Below are 23,481 nucleotides of genomic sequence, written 5' to 3'. Positions count from 1 at the left end.
AGGAACTCTTGAGCTCTATCCAGGGTTCTTGGGTCTTGGTGGTTCCAAACTCGACACAATCCTGTCTTGGAAGTCGACTGATAATTCCTTCGACCTCATGGTTTTTGCTCTGATCTGCACTGTCAACTGTGGGACCTTTATATATACAGGTGTGTGCCTTTCCAAATCATGTCCAATCCACAGGTGGACTCCAATCAAGTTGTAGAAACATCTCAAAGATGAGATCAATGGAAACGGGATGCACCTGAGCTCAATTTCGAGTCTCCTAGTATAGGGTCTGAATACTTATGTGTAAGGTATTTGTTTTTTTATTTTGAATACATTTGCTAAAATTTCTAAAACAACTCTGTAATGTTACAAACTGTGGAAAAAGTGAAGGAGTCTAAATACTTTCCCAATGCACTGTATAAACGGGATATATAAATGGATCTTCTATGCTATGTAATGTTCATACTGTAAGTGTATGTCCAGGCCTTTATTCTTATCTTGATCTCTGTCAATCTTTCTCTCCAATAATGTATATCTAAAGCATGGCCTTTGACTGAAACTAAGATGAATAGGTGAAATATGCACAGAACTATCGCTGTATTGGCAAGGTTTTTTTTTGGTCAAATTATCTGTGCTTTTTGCCTTTTTTTTCCCCCTGGTTCCAGCAAATGTTTCATCTTTAATAATCATTTACATTCAGTATTCTCTGTTAGGTTGCAATAACAATATAAATCTTATGTTTGCACACCAATATTCCTCCCAAGAACTAAGGATTAAGTAAGTAATGTTTGCTGGTCTAAAGAACCTACAATGGCACAATGCAAATACCTTGGCATATCAACATCAAATAAAATACAAATCAACCTTTCTTTGCAAAACAAATGCCACTTTCAGAGTACAGACAGCGGTATCAGCTGAGGCAGCTCTGGCCAAAAAAATAATTTTTTGTGATCTGAAAATCATATTGACAAAAACATTCTACTGGTATTCATATTCGTAGTCTAAGCAGAGGTCACTTCCCAACCTAGCAGGTGACATGACAACAGATGGCCATAGATGCGGAAAAGGAGTCAATGGAACTCAGACCATTCCATTGCCCAGATTGGTGTACATTCAACAAATCTGATCTATCAAAGTGAAAAATGCAGGCCACCTGCATTGCTTGCTGTTTGGGGTTTTAGGCTGTGTTTCTGTACAGCACTTTGAGATATCAGCTATATAAATCAATTTGATTTGATTTGAAGAAGAAAAAATTCCTTTATTTAACCAGGTAGGTCAGTTGAAAACAAGTTGTCATTTACAACTGCGACCTGGCCAAAGCCGTGCGACAACAACAACAGTTACACATGGGATAAACAAATGTACTGTCAATAACACAATAGAAAAATATATGTATAGGGTGTGCAAATGTAGTAAGATTAGGGAGGTAAGACAATAAATAGGCCATAGTGGCAAAATAAATACAATGTAGCATTAACCCTGGAATGATAGATGTGCAGATGATGATGTGCAAGTAGAGATACTGGGGTGCAAAAATAAATCATTTGGGGAATGAGGTAGTTGGGTGGGCTATTTACAGATGGGCTGTCTACAGGTGCAGTGATCAGTAAGCTGCTCTAACTGCTGATGCTTAAGTTAGTGAGGGAGATTTAAGTCTCCAGGTTCAGTGATTTTTGCAATTCGTTCCAGTCATTGGCTGCAGAGAACTAGAAGGAAAGTAAGTTTTGGCTTTGGGGATGACCAGTGAAATATACCTACTGGAGCGCGTGCTATGGGTTGGTGTCCAGTGAGCTGAGATAAGGCAGGGCTTTACCGAGCACAGACTTGTAGATGACCTGGAGCCAGTGGGTTTGGCGACAAATATGGAGCCAGTGGGTTTGGCGACAAATATGAAGCGAGGGCCAGCCAACGAGAGCATACAGGTCGCGGTGGTAGGTAGTATATGGGGATTTGGTGACAAAACGGATGGCACTGTGATAGACTACATCTAATTTGCTGAGTAGAGTGTTGGAGGCTATTTTGTAAATGAGCCGATTCTAAATGTAATTTTGGATTGGAGATGAGTCTGGAAGAAGAGTTTACAGTCTAACCAGACACATAGGTATGTGTAGTTGTCCACATATTCTAAGTCAGAACCGTCCAGAGTAGTGATGCTAGTCGGCGGGCAGATGCGGGCAGCGATCAGTTGAAGAGCATGCATTTAGTTTTACTAGCATTTAATAGCAGTTGGAGGCCACGGAAGTAGTGTTGTATGGCATTGAAGCTCGTCTGGAGGTTTGTTAACTCCTGATGCTGACCGTGAAACCACCCCCCAAAACTTTCCTCAAGTCAGCCACCTGTGCAACTACCTGTGCATTCCTGCGACCTGCTCCCCCTCAGAGCGTGTTTTTAGCACAGGTGGCAACATGGTGACCTGCCATAGGGTAGCTTTAAAGCCAGAGACCGTAGATAGACTTGTCTTTCTTGCTTGTAAGACAACAACTACCCCAACTTCAACTGTGATGTGCCATTAGGCTAAACAGTTATAATGCATATTGACTTGCATAATGTTTTTTTTTTCTTGTTCATAACTTGTAAGGATTTACAGCTATAACCTCTTTGGGCTGAGATCCCTCTAACGGGATCGATATAACAATAGCCAGTGAAAGTGCACCAAATTCAAAACAACAAATCCCATAATTAAAATTCCTCAAACATGCAAGTATTTTACACCATTTTAAAGATACACTTCTTGGTAATCCCACCACAGTGTCTGATTTGAAAAAGACGAAAGCAAACCAAACTATTATGTTTGGTGAGTGCCTAGTCACAGAAAAACACAGCCATTTTTCCAGCCAAAGAGAGGAGTCACAAAAAGCAGAAATGGAGATAAATGAATCACTAACCTTTGATGATCTTCATCAGATGACACTCATAGGACTTCATGTTACACAATACATGTATGTTTTGTTTGATAAAGGTCATATTTATATCCAAAAATCTCAGTATACATTGGCCCGTTATGTTCAGTAGTTCCAAAACATCCGGTGATTTTGCAGAGAGCCACATCAATTTACAGAAATACTCATAATAAACATTGACAAGATGCAAGTGTTATGTATGGAATTAAAGATAGACTTCTCCTTAATGCAACGGCTGTGTCAGATTTTAAAAAAGCTTTACCGAGAAAGCACACCATGCAATAATCTGAACACAGCGCTCAGAGACCAAAACAACCCAAACAGATATCCGCCATGTTGTGTAGTCAACAGAAGTCATAAATAGCATTATAAATATTCACTTACCTTTGATCTTCATCAGAATGCACTCCCAGGAATCCCAGTTCCACAATAAATGTTTGATTTGTTCGATAAAGTGCATAATTTATGTCCAAATACCTCCTTTTTGTTTGCACGTTTTAGCCCAGTAATCCAAATTCATGACACGCGATCACTAGGTGCAGACAAAGTCAAATAGTTCCGTTACAGGCAATAGAAACATGTCAAATGATGTATAGAATCAATCTTTAGGATGTTTTTAACATAAATCTTCGATAATGTTCCAACCGGAGAATTCCTTTGTCTGTAGAATTGCAATGGAACTCAAGCTAACTATCACGTGAAAGCGCGTGGTCAGCTCATGCCTCTCTCATTCGCCCCCACTTCACAGTAGGAAGCATCAAACAAAGACTGTTGACATCTAGTGGAAGCCTTAGGAAGTGCAATTTGACCCCATAGACACTGTGTATTCGATAGGCAAAGAGTTGAAAAACTACAAACCTCAGATTTCCCACTTCCTGGTTGGATTCTTTTCTCAGGTTTTTGCCTGCCATATGAGTTCTGTTATACTCACAGACATCATTAAAACAGTTTTAGATACTTCAGCGTGTTTTCTATCCAAATCTACTAATATTATGCACATATTAGCAACTGGGCCTCAGTAGCAGACAGTGTACTCTGGGCACCTTACTCATCCAAGCTACTCAATACTGCGCCCAGCCATAAGTTAAAAAAGGAGTTCATGTTATTTGCTAGTACTTCTACTTCTGACAATAAATAAGAAACATTAAAGCCTTCGATTTGTTCAGGCTTGAGTCTGAAGAAGAAATTACCCTTTTAAACATTATTTGATTCAAATTGTGATAATTATCAATAAAGCTAGAGACAGTAGACAGACTTGTTTTTCTTACTTGTAAGGTAAGACAACTACCCCAATATAAACTGTGATGTGCCATTAGGCTAACAGTTATAATGAATATTGACTTGCACTATTTTATTTAAAAAATATATATTTATTGCTCATGACTTGTAAGGGTTTACAGCTTTTTTTTAATGGAGTTAAAATGTTATTTGTGAGTTCTACTTCTGACAAATAAGAAACATTAAAGCCATTTGTTTGTTCAGGTATTCTTGAGTCTGAAGCAGATATGCAACTTTTATACATAATTTGATTAATATCCTAATGATTATCATTATCGAATGAAAATATATATATACAGTTGAAGCCGGAAGTTTACATACATCTTAGCCAAATACATTTAAACTCAGTTGGTCACAATTCCTGACATTTAATCCAAGTAAGAATTCCCTGTCTTAGGTCAGTTAGGATAACCACATTATTTTAAGAATGGGAAATGTCAGAATAATAGTAGAGACAGATTTATTTAGCCTCCAAAACTCTACTCAACAAATTGGATGCAGTCTATAACAGTGCCATCCGTTTTGTCACCAAAGTCCCATACACTTACCCACTACTGTGACCTGTATGATCTCGTTGGCTGGCCCTCGCTTCATACTCGTCGCCAAACCCACTGGCTACAGGTTATCTACAAGTCTCTGCTAGGTAAAGCCCCACCTTATCTCAGCTCACAGGTCACCATAGCAGCACCCACTCGTAGCACGTGCTCCAGCAGGTATATCTCACTGGTCACCCCCAAAGCCAATTCCTCCTTTGGTCGTCTTTCCTTCCAGTTCTCTGCTGCCAATGACTGGAACGAACTGCAAAAATCTCTGAAGCTGGAGACTCATATCTCCCTCACTAGTTTTAAGCACCAGCTGTCAGAGCAGCTCACAGATCACTGCACCTATACATAGCCCATCTGTAAACAGCCCATCTATCTACCTACCTCTTCCCCATACTGTATATATTTATTTATCTTGCTACTTTGCACCCCAGTATCTCTACTTGCACATTTATCTTCTGCACATCTACCATTCCAGTGTTTAATTGCTATATTGTAATTACTTCTCCACCATGGACTATTTATTGCCTTAACTCCCTTATCTTACCTCATTTGCACTCAATGTATATAGACGTTTTGTTTTCTTTTGTTCTAATGTATTATTGACTGTATGTTTTGTTTATTCCATGTGTAACTCTGTGTTGTTGTATGTGTTGAATTGCTCTGCTTTATCTTGGCCAGGCCGCAGTTGCAAATGAGAACTTGTTCTCAACTAGCCTACCTGGTTAAATAAAGGTGAAATAAAAAATGAATAAATAAAATGTTCTGCTTAATTTTTTTTCATCACATTCCCATCACATTTGGCCAATTCATCCTGACAGTGCTGGAGTAACTGAGTCAGGTTTGTAGGCCTCCTTGCTCGCACACGCTTTTTCAGTTCTGCCCACAATTTTTTTTATAGGATTGAGGTCAGTGCTTTGTGATGGCCACTCCAATACCTGGACTTTTATTGTCCTTAAGCCATTTTGCCACAACTTTGGAAGTATGTCATTGTCCATTTGGAAGACCAAGCTTTAACTTCCTGACTGATGTCTTGAGATGTTGCTTCAATATATACACATACTTTTCTTTCCTCATGATGCCACCTATTTTGTGAAGTGCACCAGTTCCTCCTGTAGCAAAGCACCCCCACAACATGATGCTGCCACCCCCATGCTCCAGCAGGTGTATCTCACTGATCATCCCTAAAGCCAACACCTAATTTGGCCGCCTTTCGTTCCAGTTCTCTGCTGCCTGTGACTGGAACGAATTGCAAAAATCACTGAAGTTGGAGACTTTTATCTCCCTCACCAACTTCAAACATCTGCTATCTGAGCAGCTAACCGATCGCTGCAGCTGTACATAGTCTATCGGTAAATAGCCCACCCAATTTTACCTACCTCATCGCCATACTGTTTATATTTATTTACTTTTCTGCTCTTTTGCACACCAATATCTCCACCTGTACATGACCATCTGATCATTTATCACTCCAGTGTTAATCTGCAAAATTATTCGCCTACCTCCTCATGCCTTTTGCACACAATGTATATAGATTCTTTTTTTTCTACTGTGTTATTGACTTGTTAATTGTTTACTCCATGTGTAACTCTGTGTTGTCTGTTCACACTGCTATGCTTTATCTTGGCCAGGTCACAGTTGCAAATGAGAACTTGTTCTCAACTAGCCTACCTGGTTAAATAAAGGTGAAATTAAAATCAAATTTAAAAAACGGTTGGGATGATGTTCTTCGGCTTGCAAACATCAACCATTTTCCTCCAAACGTAACGATTGTCATTATGGCCAAACAGTTATATTTTTATTTCATCAGACCAGAGGACATTTCTCCAAAAAGTACGATCTTTGTCTCCATGTGCAGTTGCAAATCGTACTCTGGCTTTTTTATGGCTGTTTTGGAACAGTGGCTTCTTCCTTGCTGAAGGTTATAGGTTATGTCGATGTAGGACTCGTTTTACTGTGGATATAGACACTTTTGTACCTGTTTCCTCCAGCATCTTCACAGAGTACTTGGCTGTTTTTCTGGGATTGATTTTCACTATTCGCAACAAAGTACGTTCATCTATAGGAGACAGAACGCGTCTCCTTACTGAGCGGTATGACGGCTGCGTGGTCCCATGGTGTTTATACTTGAGAACTATTGTTTGTACAGATGAACGTGGTACCTTCAGCCGTTTGGAAATTGCTCCCAAGGATGAACCAGACTTGTGGAGGTCTACAATTTTTTTTCTGATGTCTTGGCTGATTTCTTTTGATTTTCCCATGATGTCAAGCAAAGAGGCACTGAGTTTGAAGGTAGGCCTTGAAATACATCCACAGTTACACCTCCAATTGACTAAAATGATGTCAATTAGGCTATCAGAAGCTTCTAAAGCCATGACATAATTTTCTGGAATTTTCCAAGCTGTTTAAAGGCACAGTCAACTTAGTGTATGTAAACTTCTGTCCCACTAGAATTCTGATACAGTAAATTAGAAGTGAAATAATCTATCTTTAACAATTGTTGGAAAAATTACTCATGTTATGCACAAAGTAGATGTCCTAACAGACTTGCCAAAAACGATAGTTTGTTAACAAGAAATTTGTGGCGTGGTTGAAAAACGGGTTTTAATGACTCCAACCTAAGTGTATGTAAACTTCCGACTTCAACTGTACGTTCGTGGCCAAATGTTTTGAGAATGACACAAATATTAATTTTCACAAAGTCTGCTGCCTCAGTTTGTATAATGGCAATTTGCATATACTCCCGAATGTTATGAAGAGTGATCAGAGGAATTGCAATTAGTTGCAAAGTTTGCCATGCAAATTAACTGAATCCCCATAAACATTTCCACTGCATTTCAGCCCTGCCTCAAAAGAATCAGCTGACATCATGTCAGTGATTCTCTCGTTAACACAGGTGTGAGTGTTGACGAGGACAAGGCTGGAGATCACTCTGTCATGCTGATTGAGTTGGAATAACAGACTGGAAGCTTCAAAAGGAGGGTGGTGCTTGGAATCATTGTTCTTCCTCTGTCATCCATAGTTACCTGCAAGGAAACATGTGCCGTCATAATAGCTTTGCTTTAAAAGGGCTTCACAGGCAAGGATATTGCTGCCAGTAAGATTGCACCTAAATGAACCATTTATCAGATCATCAAGAACTTCAAGGAGAACGGTTCAATTGTTCTGAAGAAGGCTTCAGGGCACCCAAGAAAGTCCAGCAAGTGCCAGGACCGTCTCCTAAAGTTCATTCAGCTGCGGGATCGGGGCACCACCAGTACAGAGCTTGCTCAGGAATGGCAGCAGGCAGGTGTGAGTGCATCTGCACGCACAGTAGGGCGAAAACTTTTGGAGGATGGCCTGGTGTCAAGAAGGGCGGCAAAGAAGCCAATTCTCTCCAAGAAAAACTTCAGGGACAGACTGATATTCTGCCAAATGTACGGCGATTGGACTGCTGAGGACTGGGATAAAATTATTTTCCCCATTGAATTCCCTTTCTGATTGCTTGGAGCATCCGGAAAAAAACTTGTCCAGAGAAGACAAGGTGAGCGCTACCATCAGTCCTGTGTCATGCCAACAGTAGAGCATCCTGAGCCCATTCATGTGTGGGGTTGCTTCTCAGCCAAGGGAGTGGGCTCACTCACAATTTTGCCTAAGAACACAGCCATGAATAATGAATGGTACCAATACATCCTCCGGGAGTAACTTCTCCCAACCATCCTGGAACAGTTTAGTGATGAACAATGCCTTTTCCAGCATGATGGAGCACCTTGCCATAAGGCAAACGTGATAACTAATTAGCTTGGGGAACAAAACACTGATATTTTGGGTCCATGGCCAGGACACTCCAGACCTTAATCCCATTGAGAACTTGTGGTCAATCCTCAAGAGGCGGGTGGACAAACCAAAACCCACAAATTCTGACAAACACCAAGTATTGATTGGCCTGCCATCAGTCAGGATGTGGCCCAGAAGTTAATTGACAGCATACCAGGGCGGATTGCAGATGTCTTGAAAAAGAAGGGTCAACACTGCAAATATTGACTCTTTGCATCAACTTCATGTAAATTGTCAATAAAAGCCTTTGACACTTGTGAAATGCTTGTAATTATACTTCAGTATTCCATAGTAACATCTGACAAAAATATTTGGGTCATTCTCAAAACTGTTGGCCCTGACTGTACATACATACATACATACACACACACACACACACACACACACACACACACACACACAAACATATATATATACATATTTAAACACTACCGTTCAAATGTTTGGGGTCACTTAGAAATGTCCTTGTTTTTTAAAGAAAAGCACATTTTTTTTGTCCCTTAAAACAACTCCAAATTCATCAAAAATACATTGTAGACATTGTTAATGTTGTGAATGACTATTGTAGCTGGAAACGGCAGATTGTTTTAATGGAACATCTACATAGCCGTACAGAGGCCCATTATCAGCAACCATCACTCCTGTGTTCCAATGGCACGTTGTGTTAGCTAATCCAAGTTTCTCATTTTAAAAAGCTAATTGATCATTAGAAAACTATTTTGCAATCATGTTAGCACAGCTGAAAACTGTTGTACTGATTAAAGAAGCAATACAACTGGCCTTCTTTAGACTAAATCTCGCGTCTTGTGACGGCCGGCCGCCCAACAACCTGCCCGCTTGACCCTATCCCCTCCTCTCTTCTCCAGACCATTTCCGGAGACCTCCTCCCTTACCTCACCTCGCTCATCAACTCATCCCTGACCGCTGGCTACGTCCCTTCCGTCTTCAAGAGAGCGAGAGTTGCACCCCTTCTGAAAAAACCTACACCCGATCCCTCCGATGTCAACAATTACAGACCAGTATCCCTTCTTTCTTTTCTCTCCAAAACTCTTGAACGTGCCGTCCTTGGCCAGCTCTCCCGCTATCTCTCTCTGAATGACCTTCTTGATCCAAATCAGTCAGGTTTCAAGACTAGTCATTCAACTGAGACTGCTCTCCTCTGTATCACGGAGGCGCTCCGCACTGCTAAAGCTAACTCTCTCTCCTCTGCTCTCATCCTTCTAGATCTATCGGCTGCCTTCGATACTGTGAACCATCAGATCCTCCTCTCCACCCTCTCCGAGTTGGGCATCTCCGGCGCGGCCCACGCTTGGATTGCGTCCTACCTGACAGGTCGCTCCTACCAGGTGGCATGGCGAGAATCTGTCTCCTCACCACGCGCTCTCACCACTGGTGTCCCCCAGGGCTCTGTTCTTGGCCCTCTCCTATTCTCGCTATACACCAAGTCACTTGGCTCTGTCATAACCTCACATGGTCTCTCTTATCATTGCTATGCAGACGACACACAATTAATCTTCTCCTTTCCCCTTCTGATGACCAGGTGGCGAATCGCATCTCTGCATGTCTGGCAGACATATCAGTGTGGATGACGGATCACCACCTCAAGCTGAACCTCGGCAAGACGGAGCTGCTCTTCCTCCCGGGGAAGGACTGCCCGTTCCATGATCTCGCCATCACGGTTGACAACTCCATTGTGTCCTCCTCCCAGAGCGCCAAGAACCTTGGCGTGATCCTGGACAACACCCTGTCGTTCTCAACCAACATCAAGGCGGTGGCCCGTTCCTGTAGGTTCATGCTCTACAACATCCGCAGAGTACGACCCTGCCTCACACAGGAAGCGGCGCAGGTCCTAATCCAGGCACTTGTCATCTCCCGTCTGGATTACTGCAACTCGCTGTTGGCTGGGCTCCCTGCCTGTGCCATTAAACCCCTTCAACTCATCCAGAACGCCGCAGCCCGTCTGGTGTTCAACCTTCCCAAGTTCTCTCACGTCACCCCGCTCCTCCGTTCTCTCCACTGGCTTCCAGTTGAAGCTCGCATCCGCTACAAGACCATGGTGCTTGCCTACGGAGCTGTGAGGGGAACGGCACCTCAGTACCTTCAGGTTCTGATCAGGCCCTACACCCAAACAAGGGCACTGCGTTCATCCACCTCTGGCCTGCTCGCCTCCCTACCACTGAGGAAGTACAGCTCCCACTCAGCCCAGTCAAAACTGTTCGCTGCCCTGGCCCCCCCAATGGTGGAACAAACTCCCTCACGACGCCAGGACAGCGGAGTCAATCACCACCTTCCGGAGACACCTGAAACCCCACCTCTTTAAGGAATACCTAGGATAGGATAAGTAATCCCTCTCACCCCCCCCCCCCTTAAGTTTTAGATGCACTATTGTAAAGTGACTGTTCCACTGGATGTCATAAGGTGAATGCACCAATTTGTAAGTCGCTCTGGATAAGAGCGTCTGCTAAATGACTTAAATGTAAATGTTAAATGAGTATCTGGAGCACCAGCATTTGTGGGTTCGATTACAGGGTCAAAATGGGCAGAAACAAATAACTTTCTTCTGAAACTCATCAGTCTATTCTTGTTCTGAGAAATGAAGGATAATCCATGCAAGAAATTGCCACGAAACTGAAGATCTCATACAATGCTGTGTACTACTCATTTCACAGAACAGCACAAACAGGCTCTAACCAGATTAGAAAGAGGAGTGGGAGGCCCCGGTGCACAACTGAGCAAGAGGACAGGTACATTAGAGTGTCTAGTTTGAGAAACAGACGCCTCACAAGTCCTCAACTGGTAGCTTCGTTAAATAGTACCCGCAAAAAACAACAGTTTCAACATCAACAGTGAAGAGGCAACTCCGAGATGTTGGCCTTCTCAGACTGGCCAATAAAAAGAAAAGGTTAAGATGGGCAAAAGAACACAGACACTGGGAAGATGAATATGTGTTATGGACAGACAAATCTAAGTTTGAGTTGTTTGGATCACAAAGAAGAACATTTTTGAGACACAGAAAAAAAAATAAAGACGCTTGAGGAGTGCTTGATGCCATCTGTCAAGCATGGTGGAGGCAATGTGATGGTCTGGGGGTGCTTTGGTGGTGGTAGAGTGGGAGATTTGTACAGGGTAAAAGGGATCTTGAAGAAGGAAGCCTATCACTCCATTTTGCAATGCCATGGTATACCCTGTGGACGGTGCTTAATTTGAGCCAATTTCCTCCTACAACAGGACAATGACCTGAAGCACAGCTCCAAACTATGCAAGAACTCTCTAGGGAAGAAGCCGTCAGCTGGTAGTCTGTCTATAATGGAGTGGTCAGCACAGTCACCGTATCTCAACCCTATTGAGCTGTTGTGGGAGCAGTTTGACTGTAAGAAGTGCCCATCAAGCCAATCCAATTTGTGGGAGGTGCTTCAGGAAGTATGGGGTGGAATCTCTTCAGATTACCTCAACAAATTGACAACGAGAATACCAAAGGTCTGCAAGGCTCTAATTGCTGCAAATGGAGGAATCTTTGACAAAAGCAAAGTTTGAAGGACACAATTATTATTTCAATAAAAAATCATTATTTATAACGTCTTGAAATTGTAACTAATTTCATGTATGTTTTCATGGAAAACAAGGACATTTCTAAGTGACCCCAAACTTTTGAACGGTAGTGTACATATATACATCTTTTTAGAATATATTTTCCTTAATTATTCCCTACAATCCCTACCACCCCTCCCCCAATTGGAGTAAACTAATAAACAATAACACTTGTGCTTCTACTTCCATCTTATACATATTATATACATGTTACAGAATCTATTTTACAATAGTTGTATTTTGCTTGTTATAACTTCAATCTTTGCAAACAACGCAGGGCAAAAACTAAGTCTGGAGTGTCCCCGGAGTGACCACCCCCAAAACGTATCAAAGCGGAACGGTTTCTATCCCGGAACCAAAGTAATGTATCAATAATTCTAGGGAGGAATTTTGTCCGTCGTGTGTTGTGGAGGTCAAGTCAAGGCTCAGGTAGCTATCTAGTTATGCAAAATAAAACATCCCTTGGAAATTTAAGCAACTCTTTTTTATTTATTTATTGTGATAACAAGAATACTGTGTGTTGAATAGTGGAGTACTTAGCTAGCCCGCGACCGTTAGCGTGTCATGCTCTCTGGCTAACATATGTCATGTTAGCTAGCGTGCTATAGACAGATTGCCAGTGCCAGCACGTGAAATAGTAGCTAACCTAAGCGGACCGCATTTAGCTATTTAACAGTATTGATTTAGATTCTTAATAAAGATGTTTGGCTTTAATGGGATTACCTACAGTATGATGACTAGTTACTTAATGGCTAGAATGTTGCTATCTTACATAACAGTCAGACTCTTGAGGAGTACACTGAATGCAGACCCAGGAAAAACTAGGGTTCCATGGTCTGCTGTATTTGGGACTAATGATTCTCTTTCAGCAGATAGCTAGATAGATACTGCCCCAAATTCACTAGACCAAAAACTCTGTTTTTACCTGGGTTTGCATTCAGTGTATTTGGGTCATTCTAGTTTATCGAACCTGCGAGTGTCTCCAGGTTATCAGATCTGTGAATGTCTTCATTTGTACCCCTGTTGTAAAATGGTCAGAACTGTCCTCTGTGAGCCTAACCCCTAATGTAACCACCCCCCCTCCAGGTTCTGAAGGAGACCCGGTGACAACATTATTGACCAATCATGGTGAAGAAGAAGCGCATCCGCCTTATCGCTGAGATGGCCCGGAAGATCCGTGTGTACCGGGAGCTTAAGAATCGGCCACGGGAGTCTGAGAAGTATGCACTGGACTACGACACCATGACGCGACCGCACACCAGGAAGACCCTGCCCGTGCTTGCCTGGCAGGTATGTGTGTGGGGCTCCAGGTAGACTAGAGGTTAGAAAGCAGGACCAGTAGCCAGAAGGTTGATGGTTCAAGCCCCAGGCCAGATGTAAAAAGTGGGAGCTTAACTAGCAATCAGAAATTAGAGTTATTTCAATTAAATGAAAGCATACATGTTTGTTTTATTAACAATGAATAATGAGTAGAAAGTTGTGGGTCTCTGATGCCAGATCCCATCGACTACTGTTGTTCCCTTGATAGGGTTGACAAATTCTGGTACATTTCCCAGAAGTTTTCCTGAAATCCTGGTTGGTGTGATTCCTGGATTTCCTGCTTATTTCTGCAAGACCCTGGGAACCTTCCGACTGTGTTTTTGGGAAAACCTGGGAATTTCAGAAACCTGGGAACCCTAGCCCTCGAACAACGGGGAAAAAAACCTAGAACTGCTTTATTTCTATTCAGGACGTGAGGAGAGAGAGCCGTCTCTTCTCCCTGCTGTCTGGCCTCAGGATGTTCGGGGTGGGCCACCTGTTCACACGCAAGTCCTGGCTGACAGAGCACCCTGAAGCACCTAGCTACTGGCAGGTCACCAAGGTCAAGGTGGACTACACTGCAGAAGTGAGTGGGGAGGGGGGTGGAAAGGAGTTGCAGGGGTAGAGGGTGAAGGGGAGTGGAGGCTTATAACACTGTTATTACACTGATAAGTCTGAATATAAAGCCTCATACTTTTGTGTATATATAGTGTATGTATGTGGACACCACTTCAAATGTATGGATTCGGCCATTTCAGCCTCACCCGTTGCTGACTGGTGTATAAAATTGAGCACACTGCCATGCAATCTCCATAGACAAACAATGGCAGTAGAATGGCCTTACTGAAAGAGCTCGGTGACTTTCAACGTAGCACCGACATAGGATGCCACCTTTCCAACAAGTCAGTTTGTCAAATTTCTGCCCTGCTAGAGTTGCCCCGGTCAACTTCGGAAGAAATGTCAGCACAAGAGCTGTTTGTCGGGAGCTTCATGAAATGGGATTCCAGAGCCGAGCAGCCGCAGACAAGCCTAAGATCACCATGTGCAATGCCAAGCGTCGGCTGGAGTGGTGTAAAGCTTGCCCCGATTGAACTTTGGAGTAATGGAAAGGCATTCTATGGAGTGAAGAATCACGCTTCATTGTTTGGCAGTCCAACAGATGAATCATGGTTCGGCAGATGCTACCTGCCCCAATACATAGTGCCAACTGTAATGTTTGGTGGAGGAAGAATAATGGTCTGAGGCTGTTTTTCATGGTTTGGTCTAGGCCCATTAGTTCCAGTGAAGGGACATATTAACGCTACAGCATTCAATGACATTCTAGACAATTTTCTTCTTCCAACTTTGTGGCAACTGTTTGGGGAATGTTCTTTCCTGTTTCAGCATTGCAGTGCCCCCGTGCACAAAGCGAGGTCCATATAGAAATGCTTTGTTGAGATCGGTGTGGAAGAACTTGACTGGCCTGCACAGAGCCGTGAACTCCATCCCATCGAACTAATTTGAGATGAATTGGAACGCCGACTATGAGCCAGGTCTAATCGCCCAACATCAATGCTCATCAATGGAAGCAAGGTCTAACATCTAGTGGAAAGCCTTCCCAGACGAGTGGAGGCTGTTATAGCAGGAAAGGGGGGACTAACTCCATATTAATAACCATGATTTTAAAATGAGATGTTCGATGAGCAGGTGTCCACATACTTTTGGTAATGTAGTGTACATGTTTATAACTCTGCTGCCTTCTCTGTAGAACATGGACCACGGCAGAGCATGGGGAGTCCTGACCTATAAAGGTGAGAATTTTCCATTCACACATCCAATATCATGCTCTCTTCCTGAAGAAAGTATAGGTTTGGCTTTCCTCGGTAGTACTCTGTAGTACCGACATGTGATTCACGATAGTGGTCGTGAACAAATAAGAGATGACAACCTTTTTATTTGTTTTCACAGAATGACATTTCAGCAGCTTTTCATATGCCTCTCTGTCATTGTATAATCTCTCACAGATTAAATAATGCCTAGGTTTAGGTTTCTTCGGCATTAACTTCGTCCCCAGGCTCGAATAGCTGGTTACATAGAGCCTGGTAACAGTTTAAGTGCCTATTGACGATAGTATCTTTTTTTTAAGAGTTAAAATATTTTTAAAAGTTAAATTATTACACCTTTATAGAGTTAGGGTTCCATGTTACAGCACTTGTTTATGGAAAACGCTGAAGAATAATTGGCTAATGAGCTATCTGTGTCTCCGAACACCTGTGTGTAAACATAAGACAGAAGCCACAAACGTGTTGTAACTGAAAAATACTATCGGCTCCTGTAAGTCCAACTATTGGGCTAGACAACAGTGTGCATTAATGTGGGACTTGAAAGGGGTGTAGTTAAAATTGAGGCGGGAGAAGGAGAGCCTGCTACAGCTGTAGCCTTGGCCTATTACACTGAACAAAAATAGAAACACAACATGTAAAGTGTTGGTCTCATTAGCTGAAATAAAAGATCACAGAAATATTCCATATACACAAAACGTTTATTTCTCAAAAATGCTGTGCACAAATTTGTCTACATAGCTGTTAAGTCAGCATTTCTCCTTTGCCAAGATAATACATCGACCTGGCAGGTGTGGCATATCAAGAAGCTTATTAAACAGCATCACTTTACACAGGTGCACCTTGTGCTTGGGACAAATGCCACTCGAAAATGTCCAGTTTTGTCACACAACGCCACAGATGTCTTAGGCTGATACAGCGTGCAATTTGCATGCTGACTGCAGGAATGTCCACCAGAGCTGTTGCCAAAGAATTTAATGTTCATTTCTCGACCATAAGCCACCTCATATATTTAGAGAACTTGGCAGTTCTTCCAACCGACCTCACAACCGCAGACCACCTTTAACCACGCCAGCCCAGGACCTCCACATCCGGCTTCATTTGCAGGATCGTCTGAGACCAGCCACCCGGACAGCTGATGAAACAGTGGGTTTGCACAACCGAATAATTTCTGCACAAACTGTCAGAAACCATCTCAGGGAACCTGATCTGCGTGCTTGTCATCCTCACCAGGGTCTTGACCTGACTGCAGTTCGGCGTCGTAACTGACTTCAGTGGGCAAATGTCCACCTTCGATGGCCACTAACACACTGGAGAAGTGTGCTCTTCACGGATGAATCTCGGTTTCAACTGTACCAGGCAGATGTTGACGTGAACAGAGTGCCCCATGGTGGCGGTGGGGTTATGGTATGGGCAGATGTGAACTGAGTGCCCCGGACAGGAATTGTCCGTAGAGCTCCGAGACAGGATTGTGTTTCAGCACAGATCTGGGGAACAGTACCAAAAAATGTCTGCAGCGTTGAAGGACCCCAAGAACACAGCGGCCTCCATCATTCTTAAATGAAAGAAGTTTGGTTGGAATCACCAAGCCTTTTCTTAGAGCTGGCCGTCCGACCAAACTGAACAATCGTTGGAAAAGGGCCTTGGTCATGGGGGTGACCAAGAACCCGATGGTCACTCTGACAGAGCTCTAGAGTTCCTCTGTGGAGATGGGAGAACCTTCCAGAAGGACAACCATCTCTGCAGCACTCCACCAACCAGCCCAGACAGAAGCCACTCCTCAGTAAAAGGCACATGACAGCCTATTTTGAGTTTGTCAAAAGACACCTAAATGACTCCGATCATGAGACACAAGATTCTCTGGTTTGATGAAACCAAGATTGAACTCTTTGGCCTGAATGCCAATCGTCACGTCTGGAGGAAACCTAGCACAATCCCTACGGTAAAGCATGGTGGTGGCAGCATCATGCTGTGGGGTTTTTCAGAGGCAGGGACTGGGAGTCAGGATTGAGGCAGAGATGAACGGAGCAAATTTACAGAGAGATCCTTGATGAAAACCTGGTCTAGAGCACTAAGGACCTCAGACTGGGGTGAAGGTTCACCTTCCAACAGGGCAATGACCCTAAGCACACAGCCAAGACAACGCAAGAGTGGCTCTGAATGTCCTTGGGTGGCCCGGAATTGAACCTGATCTAACATCTCTGGAGAGACCTGAAAATAGCTGTGCAGCTATGCTCCCCATCCAACCTGACAGAGCTTGAGAGGATCTCCAGAGAAGAACGGGATAAACTCCAAATACAGCTGTGCCAAGCTCATACCCAGGAAGACTCAATGTTGTAATAGCTGCCAAAGGTGCTTCTATAAAGTACTGAGTGAAGGGTCTGAATACTTATGTAAATATGATATTTCCATGTGTAATATTTTATAAATTAGCAAAACAATTGAAAAACCTGTTTTTGCTTTGTCATTATGGGGTATTGTGTGTAGATATTTTAGAATAAGGTTGTAACATAACAACATGTGGAAAAAGTCAAGGGGTCTGAATACTTTCCGAAGGCACTATATGAGTAGCTCCCCAAACAATTCTGAAAGTACATGCAATTTTCACGTATTCTGCCGCAAAACTCATAAACAAATCTCAAGTATCAGACACCGCAAGCTCCCAGCGGCTATATCTAGCCAATGCAACATTGACATTATCCCACCCCTGGTCAGCCACTATTGGCTTAAAAATCCAAACCTAACATATCTTCCAATTAATTGCACATCTGTCTGTGTGATGTGCAAGTTTGTCCATCACTCCGTGTGTAGCTAGTCGATGTGATTATCGTCTTGTGCGTTGATAGAAATACTTTCCCCAAAACCTTCTCATTAAATGTTAACTGCAAAGTAGGCTTACTTGGCAGAAGTATATCATGATTAAGTATATAATTTGTATCTATTAATTGTTAGTTGCAAACTTTACATGAAATGAGCTGCAGCAGTACAGAACCATCACTAGACCGGAACATTAGATGGCACATTCCTTAACTTCTTGATGCACCCATCCCTTTAGCGGGATCATTTTCGTCAACATCCGCTGAATTGCAGAGCACCAAATAAAAATTTAATTACTAAAAATATTTAATTTTCATGAAAGCACAAGTGCAATATAGCAAAACACAGCTTAGCTTGTTGTTAATCCAGCTGGCGTGTCAGATTTAAAAAGAGCTTTCGGCGAAAGCATACCAAGCGTTTATGTAAGGACATCTCTCTCAGCAGACAAAACATTACAAAAAGCTAACAGCAGATTGGTCACGATAGTCAGAAAAGCAATAAAATGAATCTTACCTTTGATCTTCGGATGTTTGCACTCACGAGACTCCCAGTTACACAATAAATGTTCCTTTTGTTCCATAAAGATTATTTTTACATCCAAAATACCTCCATTTGGTTGGCGCGTTATGTTCAGAAATCCACAGGCTTGAGCAGTCACGACTGGGCAGATGGAAATTCCAAATAGTATCCGTAAAGTTCGTAGAAACATGTCAAACGTTTTTTATAATCAATCCTCAGGTTGATTTTACAATCTATAATCGATAATATTTCAACCGGACAGTAGTTTCTTCAATAGGAGAGAGAGAAAATGTCTGCTCCACTCTGGCGCATGCAAAATGCTGCTGGCACCCAGCCATCCAATGACTCGATGTGATCTTTCTTGCTCATTTTTCAAAATAAAAGCCTGAAATTATGTCTAAAGACTGTTCACAAAATGTGGAAGCCATGGGAAAAGGAATCTGGTTGATATCCCTTTAAATGGAGGATGGGCATGCAATGGAACAGGGAGATTCGTTTCTCTTATGTACTTCCTGGTTGGATTTTCCTCGGGTTTTCGCCTGCAATATCAGTTCTGTTAGATTCACAGACAATATTTTGACAGTTTTGGAAACTTTAGTGTTTTCTTTCCTAATCTGACAATTATATGCAGATTCTGGGCCTGAGAAATAGGCAGTTTCATTTGGGTACGTTTTTCATCCAAACATCAAAATACTGCCCCCTACGCTCAAAAGGTTTTAAAAACGCGCACTTTTCTTTCTTTTTTTTTTCTCTTTTTTTCACAGACTTAAAAAAGTGTCTTCAGATTTAAGCGTTGACATGAATTTGAACATCAACGTAGTTTGTCTACTAACAATTGTAATTTTTAGAGTAAAAAACAAAAAATATAAAATCTGGAAAAATACAACGGAACATAATTTGGGAAAATATTAAACAGAATTTGGGGGCGGGAAAAGATTTTATAGGGCCCCCGTTAGCTGTTTATTATTATTGTTTATTATTATCAATTATTTTACCAGCTATATTGACAGAGAACTGTACACTAAGGACCTGGGGAAGAGTTGCAGGGGAGAGGACAAGAGAAGAATGTGCCTATTTGAAAGCTTGAAAAAATGTGTAGCTCTTGACATGTTTAATTTTCTCATGCTAGAGAAGGTTGGAGACCCCTGTGCTAGATGGTGATGGACTGAGAGAACAGTCAATTAAAACCGGTGGCTGTTTTCGCCGCTCCTGCCATAGACTCACAGTCATGTTCCGTTCTGAGGCGCTGTGAAACCAGACGTCTCGACAGAGAGAGCTGGCTGATGGGCCAGACTACCTCCGCATTACTGCCATTTGAGATATTTATCACAGCAGTGGTTGTGAAAAGAGATTAGGAAAAGATGACCAAGTCACCATTGTGTATATTATTATTTTCCACAGGCAAGCAGGAGAGTGAAGCGAAGGAGATGGACAAGGTGATGTACCATGACTGGCGTCTGGTGCCCAAACATGAGGAGGAGCAGTTCAAACTCTACAACCCTGTTCCCGAGCCCCCCATACGCTATGTGTCGTACCCGCCCCTGCTCCGTGCCATGCTCCTCGCCCAGCGGCAGAAAGATGAGCTAGGGTCGGCAGCTGAGGAGCCAACCTTACCCCTAAAGAGGGATGTCCTACTCAGCAAAGAGTACTTCAGAAGTCAGGAGAAAAAGAGGGAGAGGCAGGAGGGGACAGCAGTGTGAGAGAGGGGTCAAGCGGAAAGGGGGTGAAAGGTTACCATCAAGGGACTGATGTCAACTTGGATAGATCATAGGCTGCGTTCTGTTTCTCAAAGTATTGAATTGGTGCAAGCATGGAGTTTTGACCATATCCTTTGCACCAATCCTTTAAATCCATGAGAAGGTGTAGGAGTGCACATCTCAGGAAAAGGGTAGAGCATTGGACCACAGCTATAGCCGTTTTCCTTTACATTCATATGAGCCTTCTATAACAATTCCACTGAATAGAAAGAATTTGGATTATCAGATGGACTTGAGTGACAGCTTGCTGTAAGGTTTCCACAACTGGCACTTGTCTCTTGTGCATATTGTGATGTGATGCTTGTGTGTTTGTATTGTAAATAGTAAAATATAATACTACATTATGAAAAGAATGGGCACTCTTAGTTTTTCTTAAAACGGATTCATTCTAACTGGATGACTGGGTTAAGATCGATAATAAATAAAAACTATTGTCCCACCCATGTCAAAGCAATTATTATTCCATATCCATCTCAACAACTCTGATGTGTGTTTTTTTTATCAAAGTTGCCAGGATGTCACTTGTCCTACTCAAAATCAGTACACTCGTAACAATTAAAGCATTGCAAAACTTCTATTCGATCAAATAAACCTTTTGCTTGATACGGGCTAAATGAAATACATGTTTTTGAACTCCTAAGAATGTTTCAGGTTAAGTACATGTTCGCTCATGGATCTCCAGTTGAACGTGTTCCCGCATATAAATACTTAGGCGTATGGATTTGACGTTCAAAAACAGATTGTGCTTTTCTCTAAGCAGTGAGAAGCAGATTATTCAGTCAACCTTTTTATCTGTTCTTGATTATGGTGATATTATTTATCAAAGTGCAGCTTCTACTACTCTTAAACCTTTGGATGCCATCATTTAGTGCCCTTCGTTTTGTGACAGTTTTGATACTCATCACTGCATCCTGTATCAAAAAGGTTGGCTGGACTTGGCTGAAGACCTTTATAGATCTCTACATTAGTCCCTGTTTTTGTTTTCAAGGCCCTACTTCATACTTCTGTCATATCTAACTTCTGTTGAAGCATAGACACCTGAGTTGCCTAATCCGTTCACATGATTAACTCTTGATGTTCTGTTGCCATTCAGGTCATTTAAAGTATTGATTGAGGACGTATTTGTGGAGGGATGTCACTTTGTTTTACAATTTTTGAATTGTTTTTATATTTTTTGTTTTGAATCTTTTATTTTAGACAGATTTCCTAATATAATGTGTACCATTTTTTCCAGATGAAGTTGAAAAGCATCTGGTCAACCGCTTTACCTATTTTGTTGTCAAGATGTAGAGACTGGGCTGCATAAGTAGGTCTGGAGATACCTTCAGCTTTAGAAAGCAATTCTCAACCTTTCAAGAATAAATCGCTCTGCAACCAATGGTTCAACTTCTGTTTGGTTTTTTCAATAATAGGTATGAAATTTAATGAGCATCTTTCCTGTTGATTCTTAGACATGGTAAAACAAGGTATATTACCTTTTTCCTTGACTGGAATATTGCATATAGAGGGTATCACACGGTCTTTAACAGCAAACAATTCACACTTAAGGTTTAGGCAAAGACCATATGCTTTGGAAAAAATATTTATCACATCGACTACTCTAGGAATCTGGTAAGCATCTTTCCAAAAGAGGATGGTGTCATCTGCAAGCTGATTTATAAAATTATATCTGTCAGCAATAGAGATCCCTTTTATATCGCTGGATTTAACAAAACGTGTAATATGTTGGGTTGCAAGCAGGAAGAAGTAAGGCGAAATTGGGCAACCTTGCCTAATTCCTCTTTTCAAATCTAGGAGAAGCGCCATGCTTTAATTTAATGGAACTGTTCCCATTCATATAAAGAGCTTTAACAGTACTACAAAATAATTCCCCAAAACCAAATTTTTCAAGGGAGAGAAATAGAAACTCATGCTTCACTGCATCGAAGGCTTTATAAAAGTCTAAGAAGACAAAACTATCTTGGAAGATTAGATCAGAATAGTCAATAAGGTCTAACACCAGTCGGATATTATTAGATATATGTCTATTCCTCATGAAGCCAGATTGGGTCTTGTCACGTTCTGACCTTTATTTCCTGTGTTTTGTATTTAGTTAGTATGGTCCGGGCGTGAGTTGGGTGGGCAGTCTATGTTTGTTTTTCTATGTTTTGGGTATTTCTATGTTTCAGCCTAGTATGGTTCTCAATCAGAGGCAGGTGTCATTAGTTGTCTCTGATTGAGAATCATACTTAGGTAGCCTGGGTTTCACTGTGTGTTTGTTGGGTGATTGTTTCTGTCTCTGTGATTGCACCAGATAGGACTGTTTTGAGTTTTCACATTTATTGTTTTTTTTTTGTAGTCAGTTGTTCATGTGTACCTTAACGTATTAAAAAGAACCATGGACACTTACCACGCCGCGCATTGGTCCTCTGATCCGTTTTGCCTCTCCTCTTCGGAAGAAGAGGAGGAAATTCATTACAGAATCACCCACCCCAATCGGACCAAGCGGCGTGGTAAAGGACAGCGACGACAGCAGCAGCAGCATCAACAACAGAGGCCAGCATCACAGGACTCCTGGACATGGGAGGAGATACTGAACGGAGAGGGACCCTGGGCACAGGCTGGGGAAAATCGCCGCCCCAAAGCAGAGCTGGAGGCAGCGAGAGCTGAGCGGCGGCAATCTGAGGAGCCAGCACGGCAGTGCGACAGGTACGAGAGGCAGCCCCAAAAAATTTGGGGGGGGGGCACACGAGGTGTGGTACTAAGCCAGGTAGCAGACCTGAGCTCATGCCTCGTGCTTATTATAAGCAGCGCATTACTGGTCAGGCACCGTGTTATGCGGTTAAGCGCACGGTGTCGCCAGTGCGTGTCCATAGCCCAGTGCGCTATAGGGCAGCCCTCCAAAAGTGCCATGCGAGTGTGGGCATTGAGCCAGGGCGTATGGTGCCTGCTCAGCGGGTCTGGTCGCCGGTACGCAGTTTTGGTCCAGGTTATCCTGCGCCGGCTCTGCGTGCTGTGTCTCCGGTGCGCTGGGAGGGTGCAGTGCGTCCTCTGCCTGCGCTCCGCTCGTGCCGGGCAACTGTGGGAGTGGAGCCTAAGGGAGAGGTGCGTGTAGTAAGCACTAGATCTCCCGTGCTTACCCACAGCCCGGTTCAACCTGTGCCTGCACTCTGGAGGG

At 42.6% G+C, this 23,481-nt stretch overlaps 1 protein-coding gene across 1 annotated transcript; it reads left to right on the top strand.

The window, feature by feature from the left end:
• The first annotated feature begins 12,451 nt into the window (after positions 1 to 12,451).
• On the top strand, positions 12,452 to 21,702 carry mrps34 (mitochondrial ribosomal protein S34). Its single transcript, XM_046306537.1, has 5 exons — positions 12,452 to 12,541; positions 13,199 to 13,402; positions 13,842 to 13,997; positions 15,159 to 15,201; positions 19,969 to 21,702. Exons 2-5 carry the CDS (start codon positions 13,238 to 13,240, stop codon positions 20,265 to 20,267), a joined length of 663 nt encoding a protein of 220 aa, XP_046162493.1. The 5' UTR covers positions 12,452 to 12,541; positions 13,199 to 13,237; the 3' UTR covers positions 20,268 to 21,702.
• Positions 21,703 to 23,481: the final 1,779 nt, after the last annotated feature.

This window comes from Oncorhynchus gorbuscha, linkage group LG16, assembly GCF_021184085.1.
Source record: "Oncorhynchus gorbuscha isolate QuinsamMale2020 ecotype Even-year linkage group LG16, OgorEven_v1.0, whole genome shotgun sequence".
Taxonomy (NCBI): domain Eukaryota; kingdom Metazoa; phylum Chordata; class Actinopteri; order Salmoniformes; family Salmonidae; genus Oncorhynchus; species Oncorhynchus gorbuscha.
This window is presented reverse-complemented; position numbering and strand designations above follow the sequence as displayed.